The sequence below is a fragment of the Amblyomma maculatum genome, chromosome 1 (assembly GCF_055883805.1).
Source record: "Amblyomma maculatum isolate TAMU_Amacu chromosome 1, ASM5588380v1, whole genome shotgun sequence".
NCBI lineage: Eukaryota > Metazoa > Arthropoda > Arachnida > Ixodida > Ixodidae > Amblyomma > Amblyomma maculatum.
Window position 1 is genome coordinate 335711048 of NC_139344.1, and position 25520 is coordinate 335736567.

Here is a 25520-nt window from a genome sequence, read left to right on the forward strand (position 1 = left end):
CTCCCTGACGTTTTAATCCTCTGCACAAAAGAGATCTGGGAACCAAATTAGTATGTCAATAAAACATGGTGCTGGTCTAGTTGGTGATTTGAAACGAAGACAGCGCTATATATGGTCCTTCCCGGGAGCAAAACTGTCGAAATTTCATACGCCTTCCAGGTAAGAGCCAGAACTTCGCCTCGCTTGGCGCGCTCGACCTTCAAGCCCGGCGAAGGTCAAACCAAGCACACGCCCCCAAGACTAACAATGTATAACCATGTCATATGACCGTGCATTACAATGGTACTTGGCCATATGTTGACCTCTGACCTTCAGGTATGGCATTTTGACCTTTCCAGAGAAGGTCGCTGGTTCGATCCCTCGTACGCGTCACTGCCATAAAACGTTGACAGTTGTCGAACCACCGAACGGTGAATTGAAACAACGGCATAAACAGATACCACTATGCTAGGGCTCTCCCCGCTTATTGCCTTTGCGTTTAATATAACCCGCTGGCACAGAGAATTTACTCTAAACAATTTATTTTAGCCATTCTTCGTTACTTCACCTCTTCATTTTAGTATCGCTATAAACGGATATCTATGTGTCACCAGATCTGTCCTGTTTTGGTATCGAAATTGCGACGTCACCAGTGGTCCTTCGTGCAGCGGTCCGGGTGGTGTCATACCATTTTTTAACATCTTCTCAGTGAATTTATTTTGCTCTAACACATGCGCAGTCTGTCCCGTACAGAGTGGGAGGCTGTCTATGCTTAAGCTCTCCCCTGCCTTTTATTTTCTTGCATCTCGCAGCGCACGTGCTCCTTGCTTTTCGCCTCCATCGAAAAGCGGCGGTCAGTTTTCGTTCGATTTTCAGTCAAGATTTCCGTAACCTCTCACTACGGCATCCCTCATAGCCAAAATTGCTTAAGAATGTTAAAACCCTATAAATCAAACCAAACCTTTCTTTGGCATGCTCCGCGTGTCAAAAGGAACCCATCGCGCAGATTCCTGTTTCGGAATTAACTATATTCCGCTATTGTTTTTATTCATGTAATGTTAAGCTGTTAGAAGCCCACACATTGTCGACCTCTAAGTGCTTGCGACTACGTATTGGTGGCCATTTTGTTGGATAGGCTATACCTGTTCCGATATCTGAAATGCATATTGCACTTATTATGCCACATGGAAGCTATACGCCCAGTATATACGGAACAATATACGGAACAATACGGAACTATACGCCCAGTATATACGGAACAATATACGGAACAATACGGAACTATGCGCCCAGTATATACGGAACAATACGGAGCTATACGGAACAATAAAATGGTGCTTCCGAGGCAAGAGCAACGACGTATAGGTCTCAATGGCGTCACTTGTTGAACTACACACTTGCGCCACAATACCTTAGCGTGAAGGAGCTAAAATAGATTGTATTGTTGACAACATAAGCAACATAATAACACAAAAACACGCACAGACAAGGACGACGTGTATTTCTTCTGTGTTGCTGTCCGTTCTGTGTTTTTACGATGTTTGAAGAAATATGGCAATATCGCCTTATATTGACATACGTATTATGAAAATAACGTTAGTGTAAAAGTTTTTTTCATTATAGCTTCCGCGCGATAACTAATTCAATAACGCGTTTCCCACCTGGCTCCCGCAGGCCTGTCCTCCCGAGGAATTTGCTCGCTCGGTCGAGGTGTCCTCCATGACCTCCTACACATACAACAAGTCGCACATGCTTGCATTTGAGGACGAGCGGAGCCTGCGCATCAAGGTGAGCTTTTCTTTTTAAAAAAAGAAATTGAGTGTTCACTGATTTTCTAGACTAAACTGCTTGTGTGAATCAAAAGCTTCTGGCATAAATACGCACTAAAAAAAAACATAGCAGTACAATTGAAAACCAAAATTCACAATACATAGGATTGTTTTCTGTATTTGAGGACGGCTGTAAAGCCCGACATGAAGGACAAGATAAGAGTTAGTAGATAGTGTAACTCCAGATACAGCGGACAGGATTGTGTAGCCGTTCCGTACTTCAGTGACATGGGGTGGCGATAATGTTCGTGACAGATAGTATGTTGAGGCTATCATAAAAAATTATGGGATTATTATGGGGGACGGGACAGCGTATGCTATATATTACCCGACATAAAAAGCCCCGCTTTAACCCAGCCGTTTGAACGTGCCTGCGTGTGTTAGAGGTCCTGGACAGGGCTGCTGATGCACACTGGGATTGTATTTTTCGCGCTTTTCGCGCCAACAAGTAATATAGGATAGCAGCTGGTCCAGACTGGCACGTCCTGCGGCCCCCATCTTCAATTATGTCCGCAGTCGCTCTGACGCACCTGCAGAGCTACGTCCTGACTGGCAAGCCCAGGAGTTTCCGTAATTTTCGTTGGAATACTAATCGCCTCCGAGGGTAATCAGCGCTTCAACACTGGCTTTAGCACTGTTCAACAGTACTAGGTGTCGGGAAACCGTTCGTGGACTCTCAGCAGTTGCTAGCCCTGTTAAGACATGGTACTGGTATTGGTACGTGGTACTAAATAAATGCACCGTTCCGTACTATAGGTGTCTCCACACCTTTTTACTGCCAGCAGCCCGTTCCCAAGTTTTGGGTTTAGTTGCTACTCCAGTTGGCTACTTTGCCACGGACTTTTTCTCATTTTCGAGCCTAAGGGTGAGTTCCCCAGGACCCAGGCTTGGTTGGCCCCAGCTGCCAGGCCTCCACAAGGACCTGTCCACTTCGCCAATGGAAAGCAACGCGTTTGCTGCTGGGGGAGGGGAGGGAAGTCGTGCACGTCGCCAGATCGGATGTACCCCCTTCAAAGGTTGCGACATAACCAATATACTTATAACTCTTGCTCATACCTTTTAGAGCCACCCTGCCGCGGTGGTGCAGTGGTTAGGGCGCACAACTGCTGAGCTCAAGGATGAAGGATCAAATCCGGGCTGCGGACGTCGCTTTTCAATGAAGGTGAAAAGGAAGGCGCCCGTGTGCTGTGTGATGTCAAAATTTCCGGAGCCGTCCACCACGGCGTCTCTCATAGCCTGAGTTCCTTTGGGAAGTTAAACCCCATAAACTAAACTAAATATTTTAGATTACTAATGTGGTTTTTAAATAATTTAAGCTCTGATTTTAGGGGTATGACGTGATAGCGTCGGCAACCACCCAACGCATCAAGCTCCGCTTTAACGAAGCCATATGAAAGGTCGTAACTCGGCATGCAAGAGCACTGGAAGGTTGGTTCTCGCTCCATCTCCCGGAATAGAGGCTCCACCTAGTATTGTGAGGGGAGAAGACCGATACGTCTCTAATCCAAACACCTCTCTGTAACCATTTAATTGTTAATAAATGTTTTAACCACCATCATTTCAAATGAGCAACCCGAGCTGGCAGCTTCTCCAAGCTTTCTTACATAAGGAATCAGTGCCACCTGCCGACTACAACCTGTCAGCGCCAGGCTCGCAATTTTTTGCTCACGATGCTGGCACAGATGCCGGAATCTTAGTGCAATGAATCCTTTACCGCAGTCGCGTTAAAACACTATCAATAAAATAAATATCCGAGGGACATTTAAAAGGACCTTGAAACACATTTACAAACATTTATGGCAAAGTGGACCGCCTGCGACAGATTAAGAAGACACCGTGCGTTTGTAGCTGCCCCTTGTCCCGTTGAGGTCAACTGGTCTTTCTGGGGACGCCCTATAATGGGGTGCTTCCAAATGACGGGCCAACAATTGTGGTAGCGCGAACGGCACCAAACCTTATTGGGCATGACTAGTACGTTACAAAATAACGCAATGTTTTCTCTTTGTTCCTTTACGGTGCGGTTCAGGTGTCCTTAGAACAAGTGTGACAGATACTGCGCATTTCCTTTCCTATAAAAATATTATCATTATTAATATTTTTATTAAGACGCAGATTATGAAGAGGATGTTGTTGTGGCTGCAGGAAGAAGGAAAAGAAAATGCACGGGCCTGCTACTGGCTCTAGCTGAGCCACCTCCGCTGCCTCGTGCAGACAGAAGAGAAATATAGAGAAGAAATAAAAGGAAGAGGGAGATGAAAGACGCGCGCCGTACGGTGTCTAGATCTAGCCACCGTACGCGCCGCAACAACAACGGTGGCGGGTGCAATGACGGCCTACAACAGATAAAAATTCGATGGCAGGCTAGCACCCGCCGCAAGCGGCGGTGACCTACCTGTCCCAGCCCCATCAGAGAGCTATCAGCAGCGGTAACCTACCTATCCCGGCCCCATTATGAAGAGGAGAACCAGTCAAAAAGGGCAAGGACGAGAGGAGAGACGTATACACCACGACTGGTGTATGTACGTCTCTCCTTTCATCATTGTCCTTTTTGACTGGTTCATCGCGGCTTTCCCTTCCTATAAATCAATCAATCAATCCTCTTCATAATGACCATCTGGCCCAGATTTTCGCTCTTCTGTAAGACTATGCATAGAGTTCGTAGAAACGTTACGCGCAGTCATAACTCACTCATTACTCATGACTCAGCACTTCACAAACTAGCGGAACGTAACACTTTCCTGTAGTCCTAAGTGTCTACCATTTTTTATTTTTTTTTGCCAAAGAAATTAAACGTAACAGCCGTCTCGTACTAGCTCGCGTGTTCCTTACCTTTTCCCTCTCCAGATGGACACGTTCGTGAGCCGCTACCAGCGGGGCTGTGTGGCTGTGTTCGGAGCGGACATGGACACAGCGGCGAGCAACTGCTCCGGCGTGGAGCACTTCGCGCGTCTCAAGTCACTCCGCATGCTCTTGGGGACGACGGGTGCGTGGCATTCTCGTTTACACATGTCCGGTATGCAGAGAAAGTCAAGGTTGTCAGAACGGCTAGAGTCGGCTAGCAACTATAGTGTACTAGAATACTTTCAAGTATTCTAGTACACTATAGTTGCTAGCCGACTCTAGCCGTTCTGACAACCTTGACTTTCTCTGGCAAATGACATGCGTTTAAAGACAGACATATGACGCAGTCCTGCTGCGAGGTTCAGGCTTGCTGCTTAGCCATGATTGCTCACATCGGACAGTTGAAGTTTCGAGATCCCGGCCGGATGAGTTGACGGAAATCCTATCGGCATGCACCTCTTGGAATTCCAAGGTTTCTTCACCTTTGGTACCGTAAAGCTCACATGCGTATGTGCAAAGGGCATAAGTCTTCTTTATATAGCGACCGAACGGTGTGCTTCTGGCCGCTCTGGGTTATGCGCATAGCATCTAGAGATAACCGCCCGATTCAAGATGGACTGTGAGTAAGCATGCGCAGAGCCAAACTGATAGGCCTGCCCGTCTTTTCGGGGCTCGCTCGCCACCACGGCTTCACAGCACCGAGTTCCGTCGTCACGGCTGCGCTGCCCGCTGAGAAAAGTTAGCAACTGGCAGTACGCTGTCGGCCTTTTCTTTCTCTGTCTCTCTCCCATTGTAGTTGCGGCCAGCACTCTGATGACGAAGCAGGCGGCGAAGCAGCAGCGGCGAGCGAGCATCGGAAATACTGGCTACCTATTTGGCCGCGCATGCTTCAGTCCGTCTCGGAACTAAGTGGTTACCGGAGCGGTGGAGCTCGAAGTTTGGTCACTTTGCCCTCTGTACGTCTGATCACAGCAGATGACTACGGTGACAAAAATTCTTTGCAATAAATCTGCAGGCTTGGCTTCTAAGCCAACTTTCTGGGCAGTTATTGCTCTGGTTCTTTTTGCTCGCGAAAAGGTAAAAAAGTGTAGATGTCACACTTTTCTTTCGCCAGCATTACCGTTTTTTAGCACCTTCGAGGGATGGCACCTCAAAGTACGATAAGAAAACACGCTAAAAAACGCAACAGTTGAGCCTAAGCGATACACCGTGAGGATTACTTACGAGACACTTTTCTGTGAAATCATCTGGACCAAGTCAGGCTTCGCCCACGAGTTATCGCAGCGCTCGTCGTGACTTAACGCTCTACCCTTTGTCATTCCAATATCAGTGGGATAACAAAATAATCAAAAGCAGGTGGCGAGATGCATTCCGATACATAAATTAGTAGCATTGGCACCATATGAATGTTATCTTGTGCTACCGAAATTGTCTTGTGCTTGTGCAATTATCTTGTGCTACCGCCTCGCATAGTTGGCAAAAATGATTACCGAGAAAGCTTCGCGCACGCGCCGGACATTACCTGAAAAAGCCTACCGGCGTCACATGAATAAGCTCTGAAGTATAACGGGGGAAGTGCTGGAGTGAACACAGAGTTTCTTGTTAACGAAATGTGAAACACTCCTGAAAAACCCGCGCCAAAACTTGGCAGTCTGATTGGCCAATTTTTGGTGGTTAGCAGATTGTCGCGTCACCTGTTCATACTCTTGAGTCCTATTTTTTGCTGCGCTACCGCGTACATAATTATGACCTAGTAGACAGTTTTTAGTGTGTTTCAACAGGGTCGAGAAACAGTTTGGTTTGTTCATACTAGTATGGTCATCAAGCACTAATTCAGTAACTATGTGCCTTGATGAATTTCTGGTTGCTGTTAACATATTTTGCTCATCCCTAGCAAAGTTGACGCTCAGAATATAATGTTAAAATGAGCAGTGCATAATATAAATGGATTCAAAAGAAACTGTCCACAGTGTTGCCCAGATGCTCAGAACAGACTTGATAAAAAAAAATTAATGTTGCAGGGGCGGGGCCAGTCTCTTAACCCCTGCAATGTGGCCGCGAAGAACAGTACGGTTTCGGAGTCTCAAAAATTATGTTATTAAACTCCGCCGGGTTGAGCCATATAGGTGACATAGGCCGCACCTGAGATTGTGCCATTTGTCGGCATGCTGTAAAGGGGCTACACAAGTGGTCACACTTGGAGGATAGAAGGGAAAAATGATGCCACTTCCTGCACTTCCGCGCAAAATCTGCGAGTCTGTGCGTTGATTTTGCGCATGTTGCACACATAGCGGAAAATTCACGTTATTCTGCAGAGATAGAGGAGGTTGTTACGAAGAAAGGAAAGCTGAAGCCAATGTCTCACTTAGGATGAAACCCGTAAGGACGCCGTGAGGAAGCGAATACCAGCTATTAGGAGGGAGTGTGAAAAGGGCGTATTGTGTCAACGGACGTGCCCACAGAGTGTGAGAACTGATTGGTATAGCCGTCACACCAAAGGACATTTCGATTTTCTGGGGAGCCAATGTTAGCAATTAAGTGCAAGCTATCAGGAGGGAGTGTGAAAAGGGCGTATTGTGTCAACGGACGTGCCCACAGAGTGTGAGAACTGATTGGTATAGCCGTCACACCAAAGGACATTTCGGTTTTCTGGGGAGCCAATTTTAGCAATTAACTGTTATTAGTTCGTTTCTCTAAAATGTGGTATTGGAGGTGACATCTGTAAAATACCTCTGTGCATCCTCCTCAGGGAGACTGACCAGTAAAAATGAATTTCCCACCTGAGGAGCACAGCACCTTCCACCACTAATCCCAAAGCCCTGATATTATGACCCAAATTTTAAATGTTAGCTATTCTTAGCTCTTTCCACAATTTGAACCATCAGTTAGGGAGCTTTTTAATGGGCCTCCCCCTGTTCGTGATTACAAGCCAGATAAAGCCGGATCATTTGCGTTATTACTAGTAATTATTAATAGTAATCACATTTACTATCTTTTGAATCCATTTGTATTATGCACTTACTCAGCAAAATATGTTAACAGCTACCAGAAATTCATCAAGGTACATGATTACTGAAGTATTGCTTGATGACCATACTAGTATGAACAAATCAAACTGCTTCTTGACCCTGTTGAAACACACTAAAAACTGTCTGCTAGGTCATAACTGTGTACGCGGTAGCGTTGAAAAAATAGGACTCAAAAGTGAGAACAGTTTGTACATTTGGTATTTCAAGAGTACAATTGTTTTTATTTCTTTCTGCAGGCAGCAGATGGGTGCTAGACGTGGCAGACCAGGTGAAAACTACAAGCTGGGAAATAATAAAATGACAATACCACTTGTCTGTTGCAGCCTTGTGTCAAGTTTTATTAGTAAGAGAAAAAATGAAATAACAGGAGAAAAATGAAAAGGCACTTTACGATTGGCTTCCTCTGTTTCAATGAATATCGAATTTTGACCGATTCATACACAGCGGTTGCAGAGCTGACGGCACCAACTACAGAAGCCGCAGTGGCCATCGACATCAGAAATAGTCAGAAGCGAATGCGGGAAGTTGGAAAATAAATTCAGATTATATGGACATCGGGACATACTGGCACGGACGAGGGAAACGCAGCTGCGCTCGCGGCCGCCGCGCAAGCGGGCCCCACACCCCAACTCCACGCCTAACACGATAGACTCAAATCCCTACCAAACATTGCTCACCAAATGCAAGACTACCAACGCCGGTGTTTGCCAATACGAAAGGGGTCACTCGACCATGATATATTTCTCAACGAAGTAATAACGAACGTAGCCTACACATCACACATACTTGAGAAGTGGTTTCGAACACAACATATGCATCCACTGCCAGGAACAGTGTACAGCAGATCACAAGCGAAGAAAGAACCATCATTCACTGATACCTTTGCGGGTGTGAGGAGCGCCGCACAAGAAGGACGCAGAAAGACGACGAAGAGTGGGAAAAACGAACGCGTGGCGCATCGAGAACGTGCAGCGTGGAGTAGGGAGCACGTTCAGAATCAAGCAGGAGAACAGGAAGAGGGCGGAAGGAGAAATGAAGGTTCTACTGTGTATGTGCCTGCTGGAGAGCGGAATGACCTGGCTTGGGCCACCTTCTGCCACAGACGTCCGGGCCTCCAGACCGGACCTACCCTCATCATAAGTCTCCAGACGCACAGCACTCAGGCGCAGCTGTTCTCGGACCTTCCGTGGATGCTGCTCCGGCCACATGAAGGAGGAGGAGGAAAAAACATTTATTTAAACCCAATAACTAGGCACATGATGTACGCGAACGAGATGCGTGACTGACGAATCCAGGCTGCAGTGCAGTGGCCCGCTTCAGACGCGACCGTTGACTTCGATTCGGGACGTATCCAGAAGGAACCACTGACTCTGCTGCCACTCCACTTCACCGGATGCACCACCACCCCAAAGGACACAAACATATGAGTGGACCTTTTCTTTTCTTTTGTAGTCTATCTTCCTCTTTGTTGTGTTTTCGTTTTCCTTTTCTCGTTTGTACACATTCTTTTTCAGTGTTAAATTAGTGTTTTTTTTTTTTTTTTTTTCAAGTGCCGCTGCCTCGTTTATTTCTTACCTTCAGTCCCTAGAACCTCACAGTGGGCTCATTTTATTACTATATTCTGAACATCAACTTTACAAGGGATGAGCAAAATATGTAAACAGCTACCAGAAATTCATCAAGGCACATCATTACTGAATTAGTGTTCGCTGATCATACTATGAACAAATCAAACTGCTTCTTCACCCTGTTGGAACTCGTTAAAAACTGCCTGCTAGGTCATAACTATGAATGCAGTAGCATAGGAAAAATAGAGGACTTATTAGTAAGAACAGTACATTGGTATTTCAAGGGTACAGCTCCTTTTGTTCATTTTGCTACAGCAGCAGACCAAGTGAAAACTACAAGCTGGGAAATAATAAAATAAATGAACATACCACTTGTCTGTTGCAACCTTGTGTCAAGTTTAATGGTATGTGGAAAAAAAATAATAAAAAAAGAAATGAAAAGGCACTTTCAGAATGGTTTTCTTTATTTACAATTAAAAGGGGGTGGCAAAGGCGATATTGTGAAAACAAATAAAATGTGCCATTCATTCACCATACATTTGCAAAAGTGCTACAAACTAAAAGCAGATGCACAATGCAAGCATTGCCACAGCAACAAGGGGAATGAAGCGCGAAACATGAAGCGTTTAGAGGTGATAGGCACATAGGACTCTGAAGAGCCTAGTGCATCTGTCAATACAGCGAAAATATTTTGAGATCAGCAGAGATGTTCTTAAAGCTTAACGTTTCAGCTGACCAAAAAGTTGAAAAGTGATCATTATGAAGTGCTGGGATTCAGGTTCTTCTCTTTGCAAGAGATGAGTTCCCACTGTGTAAATATTACATGTACCATGTATTTTAGACATGAAGGTTCAAGTACTTACAACTGGCAAAAAGGCAACCAGCCCTTACTTAGAAGCTATGTTATGAGTTGTGACATATCTGATGCTGACTAGCACAGTTTTGCTTGCTTTTTATTATTTCTTACATTGCAATGAAGCATTATCACATGAAGCAGATATCTGATATCCTGCTAAATTACCGGGTGTGTCAATTGCTACCTTGAACCTACAATTGGCGCATGGTAAATATGAGTGGCATGCTAGTGACTGTCACTGCACTCTCTCATAGGCCGCCATCAGGTATGTCTTTGGCACAAAGCCTACTCCTCCCTTGCTGCCCTGTGCTTTGGCGACCCACCAGGAATGCTTGTCATATTCTTTACTCACGACCTTGAGCAGGTCTCCTCGTTTAAAGGACAGCTCATCGGCCTGTCCTGAATGGCAGTCCCAGATTGCCTGGTACCAGTTTTCGTAATCACTTGTCACCTCCTCATCTGTTTGGCTGCTAGCCTTGGTGTCGTCGGAAAAGTAACTTTCCCCATCTTCGTAAAGTGGCTCCTCTTCCTCTTCAGGTGCAGCTGTAGTTGTCTGGCCTTCAACATACTCATACTCAAGTTCTCTGTCTGCCTCCGTAGTGACCGGTGTTGGCAAAACATGTGGAGAATCCTGCCGTGGGTTTGGCAAAGGCAGCTTGCTTGCAGATGGCCGAGTAGGAGGTAGTGGGCATGTGTCTCCAACACTTTCCGGTTGTGGTTCTGCAACTACAGAAGACAGACTACCTCAGACTGAGCAACGCTATCCTTGCACTTTCCAGCTGTGTGATGTTAGGTTGATAATAAGTGACAAATTGACCTGCATTTTACATTAAAAAAAAAAGCCCATGATATTGCATAGTTCTGGATGAATTGTACTTGTCACTTTGTTTACTTGTATTAAGTGATCAATTTAAATCACTACCCACAGGAGCCTATGTCAGTGTGTGACGTATAGACGAGCTAAAATTCAAAGTACTGTAAGAGGACAATCAAATTTTTAAACATTGCATAAAATGCTTTCCAAATGGCTGTCTCCTAATATATGCAGAAAATAGTTTAATGCCTGATCAGGGTAATTACTTTACTTAAACGAGAAACACTATTCTTTTTTGTATTGCAAAATTTGAATCTGCACCAGTACACCTCTAAATTTACACAACACAGACAAAGGATGTCACATGTAAACAAAGGATATATGGTTTAATATCTATGTTTTGATGGTGGTTATGTTTTCTGGTTCATACAGCATTTGCAATCATTTGGTATACAACCGATTCTACTGATGCACAACTCTCTTTGAAATCAAAGGTATCAACAAAAAGGGTTTATCTGTGTAGTCACTACAATGCACTGAATTGCTGTACATTGTCTTCACTCAAGAGGTTTATCTCAGCTACAGGAGTGCTATCCTGCCATTTAGATATGACTGGTTTGTCTCGAAATATCATCATGCCATAGCAATAGTCTGGATAGCTGTGTCAACTTTCAGAAACAATTAGAAATCTATCACTTGTGCCTGTTTTCACAGTACCTTGTTACCACACTGGACCAAAATGTTGACATGTTTAGAGTAACTGTGTGTCCTGCTATCTGTGTTTATTATCGGGTAGAAAATGAAAAGAAAAATTGAGGCATATTTCGAGCTAGCTACTTGTTCCCTACTGTCCTACAAAGTCATTTTCAAGGTAATATGTAAGTACTTACGACAGGTAGATGTAGAAACTTGGCTGTTCTTCTCTATGGCTGAAATCCATTGTTTCATGTCTTTCGTGTTAAATGCAATGAACTGAGAGAGAGAGACAGAAAGTCGGAACTTTATGACAGCTAAGGCAGAGGAAGAGACAAGTAATAAAAGAGATACATGATTTTGAAACTCATAATGATTTCAGGTACTGATCTTTAGCACTTTCATGGTGTGTTATGCTATATTGTGGCAATTAACTGAAATAGCAGAGTAACACATTGCAGATGCCAAAGTAACTACGGTCAAAAATTGATAAGGCAGACTTGATGCGCAACATATTCCTGCTTCCACAGCAAATGCACAATGATCCTTAGCTAGCACACTCTCTATGCATCGGAGAAACAATCAGGACGTTTCGCCAGCTCCTCTCACTTCTTCACAAAAACCTCTCCTAGCTTTCCTCTCCCAGTACTTTAGTATTCCCATATACTTAGCTCAATTTCAGTACTCCATAATTTGGGTAGTTTGCATTCTTGTAAATCAACATGGTTTAAGCAAGTACAGTCTAGCCCGGTTATAATGAAGTCAGCGAGAATTGGAAATCGCTTCGCTATATCAGCTATTTTGCTCTATCTAGGCTATGAAAAAACCACTGATACAGCGACGTAAATTGTTTTATCGTCGCTAGATGAAGTGGTCCAGCCTTCCTTGAACAAATTTTGAAAGTGCGGCATTCAGGATCGCGGCCTCCATACCATCCAACTATGAACCGATGTTTGCTCAGAACTCCCGAGGTACGTCCGTAGTGTGTCAACAGCTGCGATGGCTACTGCGGAGGTCACCAGCGGGGCGAAACCAACGTCTTCGCAGTCACTCTCGGAGGAGCTATCAGTCCCTTCCATGACGACTTCGTGTATCGCGAAGTTTTCCGGGGCAACAAGTTCGTCGTTGGTGGAAATGAAGTCTATGTGGGACAGACCTAGAGGCACAAGGTCCAACTCGTTAGCAGACTCTCATAGCTGCTCCAAGCAGGCTGTCGTGGCGGCACCATCAGCTGTTGCAGTGATGTCAACCGCTGCAGCTTTGTCCTCGGCAGATGCCGTGTCCACGCTGCTGCTTCGGGAGAAGCCAGCTTTCTTAAAGCAGTGAGCAATAGTCAGGCGCTTCATTTCCCCCAAGGCTCTGCTTGCAAAATCAAAGGGACCTTCATCTCAGCCACGTCGGCAGAGCGAGCATCGATCAGAAGGTGCTCGATCACTCGGTGCCGGTAGTGGACCTTGAAGTTAGCGATAACCCCCTGGTCCATAGGTTGCAGCTTGGCAACTTAGCGAAGCCCAAGTCCTTAGACTTCCCTAGCATGATGGGTCTACTGAGCGGGATGTTCTTTGATCGAGCATCCAAGAACCACTTGTAAAGTGCGGCGTCTACGTTGGCGTATGCCACGCAACGGATCCTCTTTCGGTCCCCGCTTCCAACGTCGTCGTCGAGGATGGCGTCGATCTTGCTACCATTCTTGATTATTTTTGAGAGTGTGGACAGTGCAATTTCATACTTCCGTGCGATATCACTCTTCATGTTTTGGCACGCTTCGTCTTCAATGACAACACCTTTCTTTTGCCTGTTGAGATGCTGGGGCTCGCAAGACTTGACATTGCCGAGAAACCGAAGGGTCGGGTCCGAGAAAGGGGAGTAGGTCCGTTGTTTAAAAATTGCCCAGGCGAAGTCGGGGGTCAAGAGATATATCAAAGGTAAGAAGCGGAACAAGGCTGAAAGGCTTAATGGCGTCAGCGAGAGAAGCGCTTACAAAGATGCACGAAAACGGAGGACTCTCTTCTCTCTAACTCCCATGACGATTTCTACCTGACTCTCTCCCGGGCCCAGAACTGAGCGGAAAGAAATTCAAAAACTGCAATACGCCAAAGCGACCGCTGCTCCGTGGAGTCATCGAAGATTGCCTTTTATTTTCTTACTTTTTTACCTCCCACACAACTGGCTCGACGGAACGCCGCATCACGAAGACGACAAGCCAAGCGATGCAGTGAAGCATCCTTTCGCTTCGCGGGAGTGCAAACGACGCTGCGCATGCGGCCGTCAGCCAAATTTTGTCCTTATTTTCGCACAAAAATTTGCCTGAAGGCGTGAAAGTCTCCTGATTGATACATTACTTTTCATTTGGTACAAAATCACTTCGCTATATCCGCTGATGTGCGCTTATTTACTTTGTTAAAACTGGACCCAAATTGTATTGAAAACGCAAAAATGGGAATGGGAAATTGAACTTTCTTCGTTACAACCGCTATTTCACTATAAGTGGCTTCACTATAACTGGGCTAGACTGTACTTTGAAAAACTCGCAGATAGCACATGACCACCACAGGCTTTACTGACGAAGCTTTCCTTACAGAGGCAAACAATTGACCATTTTGTGTGAGGACCTTATTGTTGAACTGAAAACTCGGACATCAAAGTACTAATAAAATTCGATGAAGTAATACTGCGACTAATTTTGATACTAATAGAGGCATATCCCTTTATGTGACCACCATCAGTATGCAAACCTAAGTATTGTAACACTTAGTTTTTTCTCGCTTTCCGGCTGGTATATTTTGCCGCCATTACCATTCTTTTCATTTTACTCATTGCATTTTTTGATGCAAATAAACTTACTGTTCGAATTTAACGCCATATTCGTTTGTTTATTTATTTATACACACTGGAACCCCTGCTGGGGCAATTGCAGGAGTGAGGTTAAGGAAAATACAAATATAGCAGTTTAAAAAACAAATTTAACACGTTTACACACATTGTGAACGTAAAGAATGCAACATGCCCCAATCAGGATAGAAGGCACCGTTTGTTTATTTATTTATACACACTGGAACCCCTGCTGGGGCAATTGCAGGAGTGAGGTTAAGGAAAATACAAATATAGCAGTTTAAAAAACAAATTTAACACGTTTACACACATTGTGAACGTAAAGAATGCAACATGCCCCAATCAGGATAGAAGGCACCAGCATTTCACTGCTCCATGAAAGGACATTTCTTGCAGGCATTTTGAACGTCATAGAGTATGCAGAAATGTGTGTGTACAGTGACAGCAAAATTTTAAAATAAAGTTTATGCTGTCCTTCAAACAGCCATTGCAGCACACATTGCAGAAAAAAAAAAAAAAAAAGAGAGAACCTTATTTATCAGTTGATAGCACCTGCAACAAAACTTTGCTTAGTATGCACCTTAGCAGCACGTGCACTGGCTGTGTGTCGTCCAGGTATCTTTCTCCTGTATATTTCACAAGCAACATTTAGTCATTTCAAGAATACCAGAACTATGTAATGGTTATTCATGATACCACAGTCCACATAACCGCATTTATGCATACTGCCGCAATCAAAATAACTGTTTCTAGCTTTTTTAAACAACATACCTGCAAAATGCAATGTATATTGCTCAGCTGCAACACAGTACAGACTTTCTAGAAAGAGACAGTCTGCGATACTGACAATGAAATTAGACTTGACTGCTCATCTCTGCTTTATGCATTCTGAGCACAACAAAAGCAGGAGAGACCAGATTTCTTTCAAATCTTGTGAAGGGCTGACATACTGTAAATGACTTCATTTTTACAGCTCAATATTTTTCAAATCTGGGCGAAGTTACAATATTGGAATATTTCAAGAGTACTAAAATTTTTCAAATCTGGGCAAAGTTACAACATTGGAATATTTCAAGAGTACTAAATATCACAACACAGAGATGGCAGGACTCTTAGTGCTTCTTTTGCCCAAATTACTCGCAAAATCAATTTGCTCACGAGGTCTATGTGACCCGGAAGAACATGAAGATCAGGTCTTTGAGAAAATGCAAGTCACTTACAGTATGTCTGACTGCCAAAAAGGCCACTAAGCCCATCTTCCAATTTTGGTCCTTAGTAAAATTTAATTGTTTACTTTCTAGTAGCTCCGCTGACGTTTATTTGGCCGCAAAAGATCTGTCTACTGCTCAGAAGCTTGAAGGTGAAAAACAAGTTTGCTTTTCTAGCCACCAGATTAAATCAGTGGCAATGTTGAGATAACATGAACGCAGCGACTGCTGGTTGGAAGTGAATGGCACATCAGTCTAGTCTCAGAGGACCAAGTACTATAAATGTTACCGCAGTGTGCTCAAGAAAATGGCCTATGATTGTGACACCTGCATTTCATTTTCTTTTTGCCCTTTTAGAGCTTAGCAAACTCCATTTTCAACCAAAGTAGACCCATTGTCATTACAATGCAGCAATCAACTGCTAAAGGCCATTTTCAATAAGTTATCAATGCCCCTTTATGTTAGTTGATGAAGAAAGAGTCAAACAGTGCTGTTATTACAAGTCTGATCGATTTCAGAGAAGGAAATGCGGCAGTGCGGCCAGCCTCTTCCTTTTATCCTTGCAATGCACCAACATCAAACGTCATTTACTTCTGGAAACAGAATGAAATGATTCAAACCTGATAGGTCTTCTTGCCAGGACAGACAATTTCAAAGGCAGCGTCCTTTTTGGAGGCATCTTTAGAAGTGTAGACAAATGGACGTGCCTCATACATGGCCAAACAAATCTGTCCCTTCTGGCGTTTGTCAGTTGGCTTGTCATACAGGAAGAGAAAGCCATCACGGACAGCACACCAGCGCTTCTGGAAAGGACTGAGCAGGCCTCCTAGCCTTTCTGCAAAGGATACAAACAAGCAAGGAGTGCAAAATATCATTAAATGCATTTTTTAAATACAAGGAATGCAAGTGATTGAATGACTGCTAGATAACAGTGCAACACAACTGTGCCTGATTCGAACTTACATTACTTCTAATAACGTAATAAATGCCATGGACATGCCTTTTCCTTTTTTTTCGAGGAAGCCAGTCTTGTCAGCACTGCTCATCTCGCTGGCTGGAATATCAACAAGGGGGCCTAGAAATGGATAATGCACAGTTTTAGCAAACATGATGCAAACAAAATCTTTAGCAATACAAACACAAATCAGTAGAGGAAATCTAAACTTGAAAAAGTATGCATCCTGAGCAAGACACAGCATGCAAAGACAGTTTGAATAGTTCATGCTGCTCCAAACCACATGTCAAGTTATTTACCTGGATTGACCACAAAAAGCTTTTCTGGTTTCTGTCACGCATTAACTTTGACGATTTCGATCCTGTAGATGCTAATGAACACTGCGAATGACTCGCAAAGCTAATAAACATGTTAATAACTGAATGCAAGCTTACTAAAAGCTCATTATTTCAAGGTACCGATTTTGTCTTGGATGACTCATGCTGTCCTGAAAACCATAAAGAAGCAAGAGTATTGCTGTACCAAATGAAGCAGAACAGGGCCAACAATTATTATGCAGCGCAGTACAGAACTCATAGGAACAAAGCCCTCACATTGATGTGCCAGCAAAGAAAAAATTACTGTCACTTGAACATTCATGTTAATGCCAGCAATACTAAAAAACTGTGGCAAATTTGAAATTCTATCATTCTGTGAGCAGAAGGAAAAACAGTACTTTGGTCGAAATACTTTTCCCCACGCACATTTCATGTAACAGTCATCTCGGTGTACAAAAATGAAAATCCCGATGATCTAAACAATTACAGGCCAATATCTGTCTTCAGCTGTTTCAACATACTATTCAAGAAGCTGTTGGCTAAACATATTAAACATTTTTTGAAGAAACGAGCCCTTCTTAGAACATGGCTTTCAGAAGTCCAGATAACTGTAATCTTGTGCTCATGCGAAATTGTTAACGATGCACTCAAATGAAATTCTGTAGCAACAGGCTTTCACCAAAGCTTTCACCAAAAAAAGCTTTCACCACTGTGGACCATGAAATTATGGCCAAAAAAAACATGAACGACTTGGTTATTTAGGCGATCATTACCAAATGGCCGTAACTGACACCAAGGTGTCAAAGCTGCTCTAGAAGTATTCTAGAGGCTGGGTTCCGGGACCTCTCTTTTTTCCCCTTGCATGAACAATCTTCCTGCACTTGTTCAGAAATAAAATGTTATGTGTGCAGACGACACGGCTATGATAGCTACTGCCAAATCTATAGACGATGCTGAAATCATGCCTAATTTATTTATTTATTAAGTACTACCAACAGCCCCTTATCAATCACAGCAGGCGTGGATGCATTGTTCTTGAAGCGTCGCAGAGTTGCATTTAACAATGCAAAGGAAACAAAAAATGTGATTTTAGCTCTAAATGAATCAAAACCTGGTTCCAATTTAACTGTTTATTTCTGAACACTGAAAAAACAAATATGTTACATTGAAATCGCTGCATAAGCCCACACACATATCACCCTGCAGCTTGTATACTGGAACAAATGAGCTACAGCAGGTCGACACATAAAGACTTCAAGTGGCACCAGAATGCTAATACCCTGTGTAAAAAATTGTCCCACTCCTGCTATATGTTAGCAAAAACGTAAATATTTCGAGACTAATATGCTAAATATCATTATTATAATGTTCAAGTCACAGTTGGCATATGTATTGAGGCCTGGGGCCTTACATACACATCGTATATCGACCCTGTGGAAAGGATGAAAAAAATGGCTCTTAGGCTGATCACCTTTGCAGCATCTAGAACTCCATCGCGGCCTCTGTTTACACAACACAGCATTATGCCACCCAGTAACATGAAAAACTATTGTTTAGTTATTTTTGTAAATGATGCTATTTAGAATCGTATCACTTTTTCTTTCATGGTGTCTATCAAAATGTTTTTGTTTTTTTTAATTTTCGGACTTTTCCAGGCTTTCCCTGACTATTTCAATTAAATTCCCTGACCGATGTCCGGAAAAGTAGTTTTTACTACTGACATCAAAACGCAATATATTGCAAGATAAACATTATGCACAATAAAAAATACTTTATTCAGGTGTAAAAGACAACCAATCCGCTGTCAGAAAGAAAAAAAAACATTGGTCAGCTGTTTTAGGGACCTTGTTTCAGAGAATTGAATTCTTCCTCAAGACAAGCAGCCTGCCACTGTGCATCGTTGATGACCTTCTGCCTCTTCTGTTGAAGCTCTTTTAAAAGAGCAGCCACTCTCTTCTCCTTCCTTTTGGCATATGGTGCATCCAATCTCTCTTATTCTTTCTTTGCAGGTCTTCCTTCCATCGGGCATTGGCACTGTGGACCATTTGCATCATTGAGTTTGTAACCTCAACTTGGGCCACTCCTCCAATAGATGATCCAATGCAGGGGCTAGAAAGGGCACCATATTTCAACTTCACCAAGTTTGGAATAATAGCAAATGCTCTTGAAATCATCTTGCTATTTTCAAGCCACCTTACTGGGCAGAACTTCAATGGAAAGAGAGCACTTCCCGTGAAGTGGATGTAGTTTATACGACGTGATGGCACACACTTGAGCAGATTATAGTTCCCACGAAGAAACACTACCAGATCCCAGTGCGTCGCAGAGTGTCCTGTTTTGAATGCGCCATTGACAACATGGAGTCCAAAGCTTCCAATGTCAAGAATTTGGTGGGTTGTGTCAGGTTCTCTGAGTTCCTGTTTGAGGGGCCTCAGAAACTTCAAGTTGACATTTGGCTTATCCATTGAAGCAAAAACTTGTAATATCTTCGTTTGCTTAATGCCTTCTGTGGCTTTCCTAAAAGCAGCAGCTAAATCTTCTGCGCTGGTGTGCTCCAAGAAATATGAAGTTAGGCAGCGAGTTTTCTCAGTAGTATCAGTTTGGTCCCAGTACCATCCATCTGTTCTTTCCGAGTTACTTTGTTGAGCGACTCATCAAATTCAACCACCAAATAAGGAACGCTAGAAAGGTTTGTCAGCGACTTGTCTTGAAAGTATGGTCCAATACCATGACAAATTGTGTATCCGACTTTGTCCTTTCCAAGCTGCATTTTGGCGGCGACCTCAGATGTAGGGAACACCAATGAGCGAGGAAGCGAGGAAGAGGCCACCGCTGATCGAAAAGATCCATGGGTCATTACAGCTTTCAAGCACTACATGATTTTGGCCTTTGTATTCGAAAGCTACTTACTGATGTAATCACAGAGGGGAGAAGTGCTTTCGTAGTGGTGGCTGGAACCATCTCCGGAGCGCTACAAGCACTAGTGCTACCTCCGATGAACGCAGCGCTTGTTGTCGCTGCGGAAGGGGAGCCGCTATTTATCGCAGTCTCAAAAAATGAGACGACCTGGGTCTGGAAAGCGCTCTGCTGAGATTTCAAGCAGCTTGATGTTTCTTACTCTCAGCATGAATACTAATTGCCCTTTTCCCCATGTTGCTCAAGGAGAACTTCTTACAGCATATTGTGCAGCGAGCGCTATTTGGGTCATTTGGCACAGGCCTAATCCAATTTGCATGTGTGGAGATTTCCAGGTGTGTCCAGTCGGCGTTGAAGCAGCATTTCTTCTACAGTGACATCGTCACTTCCACATATATGTTCACTTCAAGCCCACAACACAAACTTTCAAACTGAAGGCCAAAATGCATGCGGTAGGAAAAATCGTATCGCGCACACCAAGTGTGCCCACTGCCGAGTCAGGAAATGCCAGAGCAGCAAGAACTACGAATGAATGGAGCACTATAGGTCCACTCGATTTGGCTGCACTTTCTGCACCAGTTCTGGCCGGATCCAAGGGGGTGCCGAGAAAGTGCAGCGCTAGTTCAGGTTTAGTTCAGGTGCAGCCAGGTGCAGCGTGACACTAGCGCCGCTGGCGCTGCACGTTTGCTGCACATGCCAACCGGCCAGTTCAGAGATTCAGTTGAACTCAAGCTGAACTAGGCGTGCACCTTTGCAAAAGAAATAGCAAGATGCAGGGGTCACGCGCTGCACTGGAAAAACAATTACGAAGGTGCAGCTAGTTCAGCCAAATCGAGTAAACCTTATGCAAGTGCCTCCGAGATGATAGATGAAAAACTGTTAGGGGACGATAAATGATACTTTGAGTGGTGGCGCGCACCAACTAGTATAGTGTCACGCAAAGATGCGACGAGAATCTGGGAGGCCAGTGGGAATACGCCGCTGCGCCGCCACAGCCGCACTTCACTGCAATCGTGGTGCATCATGGCTACGCCTGGCCACGCCTGCGGCTACTGGTACCTGTGGTCGAGCATTGGGAAATTTCCCTGACTCTGCAATCTTTTTAGAAATATCTCTGACAATTCCCTGACTTTTCCCGGCATCTTAAAGTTCTCTGACAATTCCAAGTTTTCCCTGTTTTCCCTGTCGGTAGACACTCTGCCTTTAGTTTCGTGCAAGTCCCCTTCAGCCAGTTCTTGTTCAGCCACACATGAAAAGTACTTACTTCTAACATCTAACAATTATTATGATCATCGATGTGTCCGTTTTTGTGGGGTTAAAGTTTGGAATGATATCCCAACTTCATTTATATCTTCACCTAATGCATTTACAGCATTGAAGAAATTTTTCCTTGGTATAGAAGTGTCTTTATTAAGAGACTGTTTTTATCTCTACCTGTGTACCGAGCGATACAATGTTATTGTTAATATAGCGAACATGGCAATCTGAATGTAGAATGACATTTGTCCTTGTGTGCATTTTTTGTCGTATGCTGGTGTTTCAGTTTGTATAATGTTATTTTGCATTGCAGTTTTTTTCATCTGCATTGCTGAAATGTCTTTTTTTTTTTTCTTTCTCGCCACTCTGAATCATCAGTAGAGATACTTGTATCCAGTTTAGGATCCATGGGTAGCCTCTGGCCAATGATCCTTGAGCGTCTCATGTAACCGCATGTGCATTAAAAAAAAAGGTAATGAAAATAGTAAAGAAAGAATCACAAGGTAAACTTGTCGGTCTGCTTGGTTATACGAGCCCTTACCGTCTTCTGACTGCTCGTCCAGCTCAGACGATGTCCTGGACAGGTTGGCCTTTGATGTTTTCGCTGCTGTTGCTTCGGATACCTCTCCAGGAGTGTCATCCAGCAGAACAGCATCGGAATAAACATAATCTGAGAGAGAAATTACCTGTTACTGAAGAGCAAACATGACAACTGAAAATATGTGGCAAAGCTGTTCAAGTATTGATATAACATTCTAATGTTAAGACCAGGCAACTATTTTTCTCTTATTACCAATTTAGTAACATCTGCAGCAAAGTTCAGCTACATGAAATGGGCATTAACCATGTCATATTTCTCAAGATATATACAAATACAAATACGTGGGTCAAACGGACAAATATAAGCACAACTATTTGACTTACATCAATAGGAATATATGTTAGAAAAGAATACCTCCATCTCCTCTATGTATGCCGCATTACAGCTGCCCTCATGACAAGATGAGACGTATATCAGCTATTACTGCAGTAGGTTACAACCGTGTTGTTAAAACTGCTCTAAAGGGGAGATTTTCTACAGTATGCAGTTGTCGGCGCACTGGTAGTACACCCATTCGCTACGCCTGTAATATGAAATCGCAAGCCCCTTCCAGCATGTTTCGGTAGCGAGAAACACAGCCTCCGTCAAAAATAAGCACGTGCCGTGGTTTGAGTCGTCAGCGGCTGTTACTAGAGCCGGGGACTCCCGCGATGCGAGCACACCTCCAACCTGCATGTCGATATAAGGATGCGGGCTCGAGAGCGGTCGAGGAAGCTTCCAGCCTTGCATTTGCTCTGCGCTCGTAATGTCGAGCGACAAAAGAAGTCGCGGGTATTCCTGACATAATCGCTGCAGTTTGTGCAGAAGGTCTGTTCTTGCCGAGGACGCATTTGGCGACAGCTTTTCATTCTGCAGCTCCACTGTTAGGAAAGTGTTGACATCTGGAAAGAGTTACAACAAAAAATCATTCCAATGAGCGAATTCCGCCGCGACATTTACGACTGTAGCCATACCAGGCCACACCACGCCCCGTTCGGAATAAAAGTGGAGATGACGCACCTTTAACGAACTCCCGCACTTGTTCGTTGAACTTCAGCATGACGAAGGCGACGTAAAACGGAGCACGTAGCACACGAAGATTGGTAGCGCTAGTTCATGTTTTGGTACAAAAGCGGCAAGCGACTTTTGACAGAGCGAGCGATGGCAACTTCCTGTGAGCTGTCACGTCCGCGGCGGAAGCAACAGCTACCCGTAAACTCTGCGCTGCCTCAGTACGATAAGCATCCAAAACTTACAGAACTATGATGAAACCTTTATTGCTAACAGCACGGATGACTTCGATTTAACAATAACGGATAGCATCTGCGTCGGTGGTATAGTGGTTAGCATAGCTGCCTTCCAAGCAGTTGACCCGGGTTCGATTCCCGGCCGACGCAAGATTTTTTCTTTTGTATTTTTAGTGTATTCCACATCGACGTAAACGCCGACATTTATACATTTATTTAATTACTACAACCTTTCGTATCCGACCCGCGGGCCCACGGGCAAACTGAATTTTTGTAATGGAAATGCAAAGGAACCATCAGGAAATTAAGTAATTAATGTAAGTATTGTTAAGTGTAAGTAAAGGAGTCTGTCTGAAACTCTCTAAAATAATGCGAATATCAGTGGTAGCTGTTCACTTTGCCATGTTGCTTATGCCATAATGGGATGAGTGCTGAAATTCCCAGCATTAATTTTGAGGGCCACCGGATAATTTTCATAAACATAACTTAACCGGACAACAAACAGTTTAGCACCTATAAGTGGTTATGAGACTAATGCACACATGGTGCACAGAGGAAGAAGATACCCCTGGTTTTATACTTTATTATACTACACCATAGCAGTCACACATATATACAGAACTCATTTTTTCATGCTGCATGCAACAGATCTAATTCAGGATAAAAACTCAGGTTACAGAATTAATATGCTATAAATGGCCAACTTTAATTCAGTGACTATTTCTGCTGCTAAAGTGGCCTGTAGCTTAATATATTAATCTCAACCTCTACAATGATGAAAACTAATTTGGCTGAATACAAATTCTCAAAAAGGTGAATTCGTGCAATTTGCACTGTACAAAGGCCTTTGAGATGCTTCTGCCAACAGACAGAAAATGCACAAAGCTGTGCACATATACATGCTTTCAATCTTCCGAATAAGTTGTATCTCCTCCTCTGCAAACCTAATTTGTCTTTTGCGTGAATAGTTAAACACTCAAAAACTCTTTGTGGATGAAGGAGTTAAACTGCTTACGGATTGCATATAGAAGCTTCACGGATTGATAGGCTTGGGTGTGTGCGTGAGGGGGTGGAGTGAATTAGAGACACTTTGTTTTTACCAATACACTATAACATCCAAACTGTTATACACAAATGCAGACATAAAACACTGCCTTACACAATGCCTCGAAGCCGGTTAGTCTCCCATCACCACTGCATCATGCAACCCATCGGCTTCCCTCCTAGTGCCCGTTCCTGAAGCATGCATCTTCAATACCTAGGGCCAGAACCATTTAAATGACTGATCTAAGGGCTCTTATAAACAACTTGCTACCATTTTTCTACGGCACGGCCGGGGTTAACCTTAGCAAAGCCCTATCTTATTCTTGCTAACCCGAGGTCTAGCCTGTAGAGTTCTGCAACTTTGAATGCTCATTTCCAACTCAGTAAAACATAGAACATGCACTTTAGATATTATATTCTACTATTATCTGGCCAAATAGCATATTTAATAATTTTGCAAATTTTTGTGGAAATCTTCAATTTTGCCAAAGTTTTTTCTTTCCAAGCAGTACATATTCTTTTTCCATATATTATTAAAGAAAAGAATTCTAGTGCCCACATTATAATGTATATGTTGAAAACACAGAAATTTCAAAATTTCTAGGTGAAAAGATTTTTGTGCACATCACTCCGAAATTGCCCGTTTTCTTGCGGTATAGAGAGATGAAATGAGATCACATTTTCGAACAAGCAAATTAATGTAACAGTTTATATATGGCACAGAACGGGCTAATATAAAACCACTGATACAAGCAAATTTTTAAAAATTTGTGAAAACAGCATAGAAATTATAGGTTCTTGCATGGTTCAACATATGCAAAGAGCAGGAACATAACGTTTTTGTTTAGTAATAAATGTAATACTGTAAACCATGCTCTTTTGGGGTGTTTATGCACATCATAAAGCTTCTAAATGAAAATTTACAATTGCTACAGCTGCAAGATCATTAGTATTGCTTACAATCATAAAGCACAATTAAGAACACCACAGAGCCTACAGGTTCAAAATCATTTTCCATATTTTTTCTTGCTGCTGTCCTGCAATTAGCGTCAAGGAGGCTTAACCTTTGAATTCTGAAGATGGGAATACTTTGTTCCCAGCCACAACATTACCTTAGTCCTTAGATAAACCTGCCTCATTTATTACGTAATTTGAAATCGTTAGCAAGTCTTCTGATGAAATGAGTGTGCAAAGCTATTACTGGATGCAGGAGATGTCGATACAAGTTTACCAGTGTTGAACTCCTATAGCCGTCAAACGTGGAACTGCCTGCAGGGGAAGTAGAATCACACAAGCTGCAGTATGGCAGGTGTGTGTGTATGCGATCCCATTCTTTCAGCACTACCACACAAGTGGAAAGTTTGGTTGACGAGAAGGAAGTTGGATTTTAATTATGATCGCTTGAACGATCACGTCGCATGTTTCTCTTGCAAGTTTTAGGAGCAACTGAGCACTATTCCAATATTTATGACTTTTCAATGATGCAGTGGAGTGTGCCCATATAATATATGGCCATTGGGCTTGTTTTGCTGCACTTATCAAGCTCCTATCATTT

The 25520-nt window shown here is 43.4% G+C and overlaps 2 protein-coding genes, 1 non-coding gene and 1 pseudogene across 3 annotated transcripts in view; 2 read left to right on the forward strand and 2 right to left on the reverse strand.

The window, feature by feature from the left end:
• LOC146207492 (uncharacterized) overlaps positions 1 to 8289 on the forward strand; it is a 61351-nt gene extending 53062 nt beyond the window's left edge. The window contains exons 43-45 of the mRNA XM_084576874.1: positions 1654 to 1767; positions 4653 to 4791; positions 7915 to 8289. Coding sequence (XP_084433000.1) covers positions 1654 to 1767; positions 4653 to 4791; positions 7915 to 7979 — 318 coding nt within the window. The 3' untranslated portion in view covers positions 7980 to 8289. The remainder of the gene's footprint in view (positions 1 to 1653; positions 1768 to 4652; positions 4792 to 7914) is intronic.
• A 1398-nt stretch (positions 8290 to 9687) lies between these two features.
• Positions 9688 to 22909, reverse strand: LOC146207493 (src kinase-associated phosphoprotein 2-like). The gene is made up of 7 exons (XM_084587872.1): positions 22695 to 22909; positions 22298 to 22576; positions 21636 to 21764; positions 16650 to 16724; positions 16270 to 16484; positions 11807 to 11888; positions 9688 to 10828 (listed from the first exon to the last, which is right to left on the reverse strand). Exons 1-7 carry the CDS (start codon positions 22732 to 22734, stop codon positions 10338 to 10340), a joined length of 1311 nt encoding a protein of 436 aa, XP_084443998.1. The 5' UTR covers positions 22735 to 22909; the 3' UTR covers positions 9688 to 10337.
• LOC146207494 (uncharacterized) lies at positions 16753 to 21624 on the reverse strand (annotated as a pseudogene).
• A 90-nt stretch (positions 22910 to 22999) lies between the features above and the next one.
• On the forward strand, positions 23000 to 23071 carry TRNAG-UCC (transfer RNA glycine (anticodon UCC)). The gene has a single exon. It is a non-coding gene; the product is annotated as a tRNA-Gly (tRNA).
• The last annotated feature ends 2449 nt before the right edge of the window (positions 23072 to 25520 follow it).

Coding starts and splice junctions, on each gene's coding strand:
- LOC146207493 (XM_084587872.1), bottom strand. CDS start 22,734: ATGCTGAAGTTCAACGAACAAGTGCGGGAGTTCGTTAAAG. Junction 22,577..22,694: donor AGTGCGGGAGTTCGTTAAAG/GTGCGTCATCTC, acceptor AACTCTTTCCAG/ATGTCAACACTTTCCTAACA. Junction 11,889..16,269: donor CTGGCAAGAAGACCTATCAG/GTTTGAATCATT, acceptor TCTCTCTCTCAG/TTCATTGCATTTAACACGAA.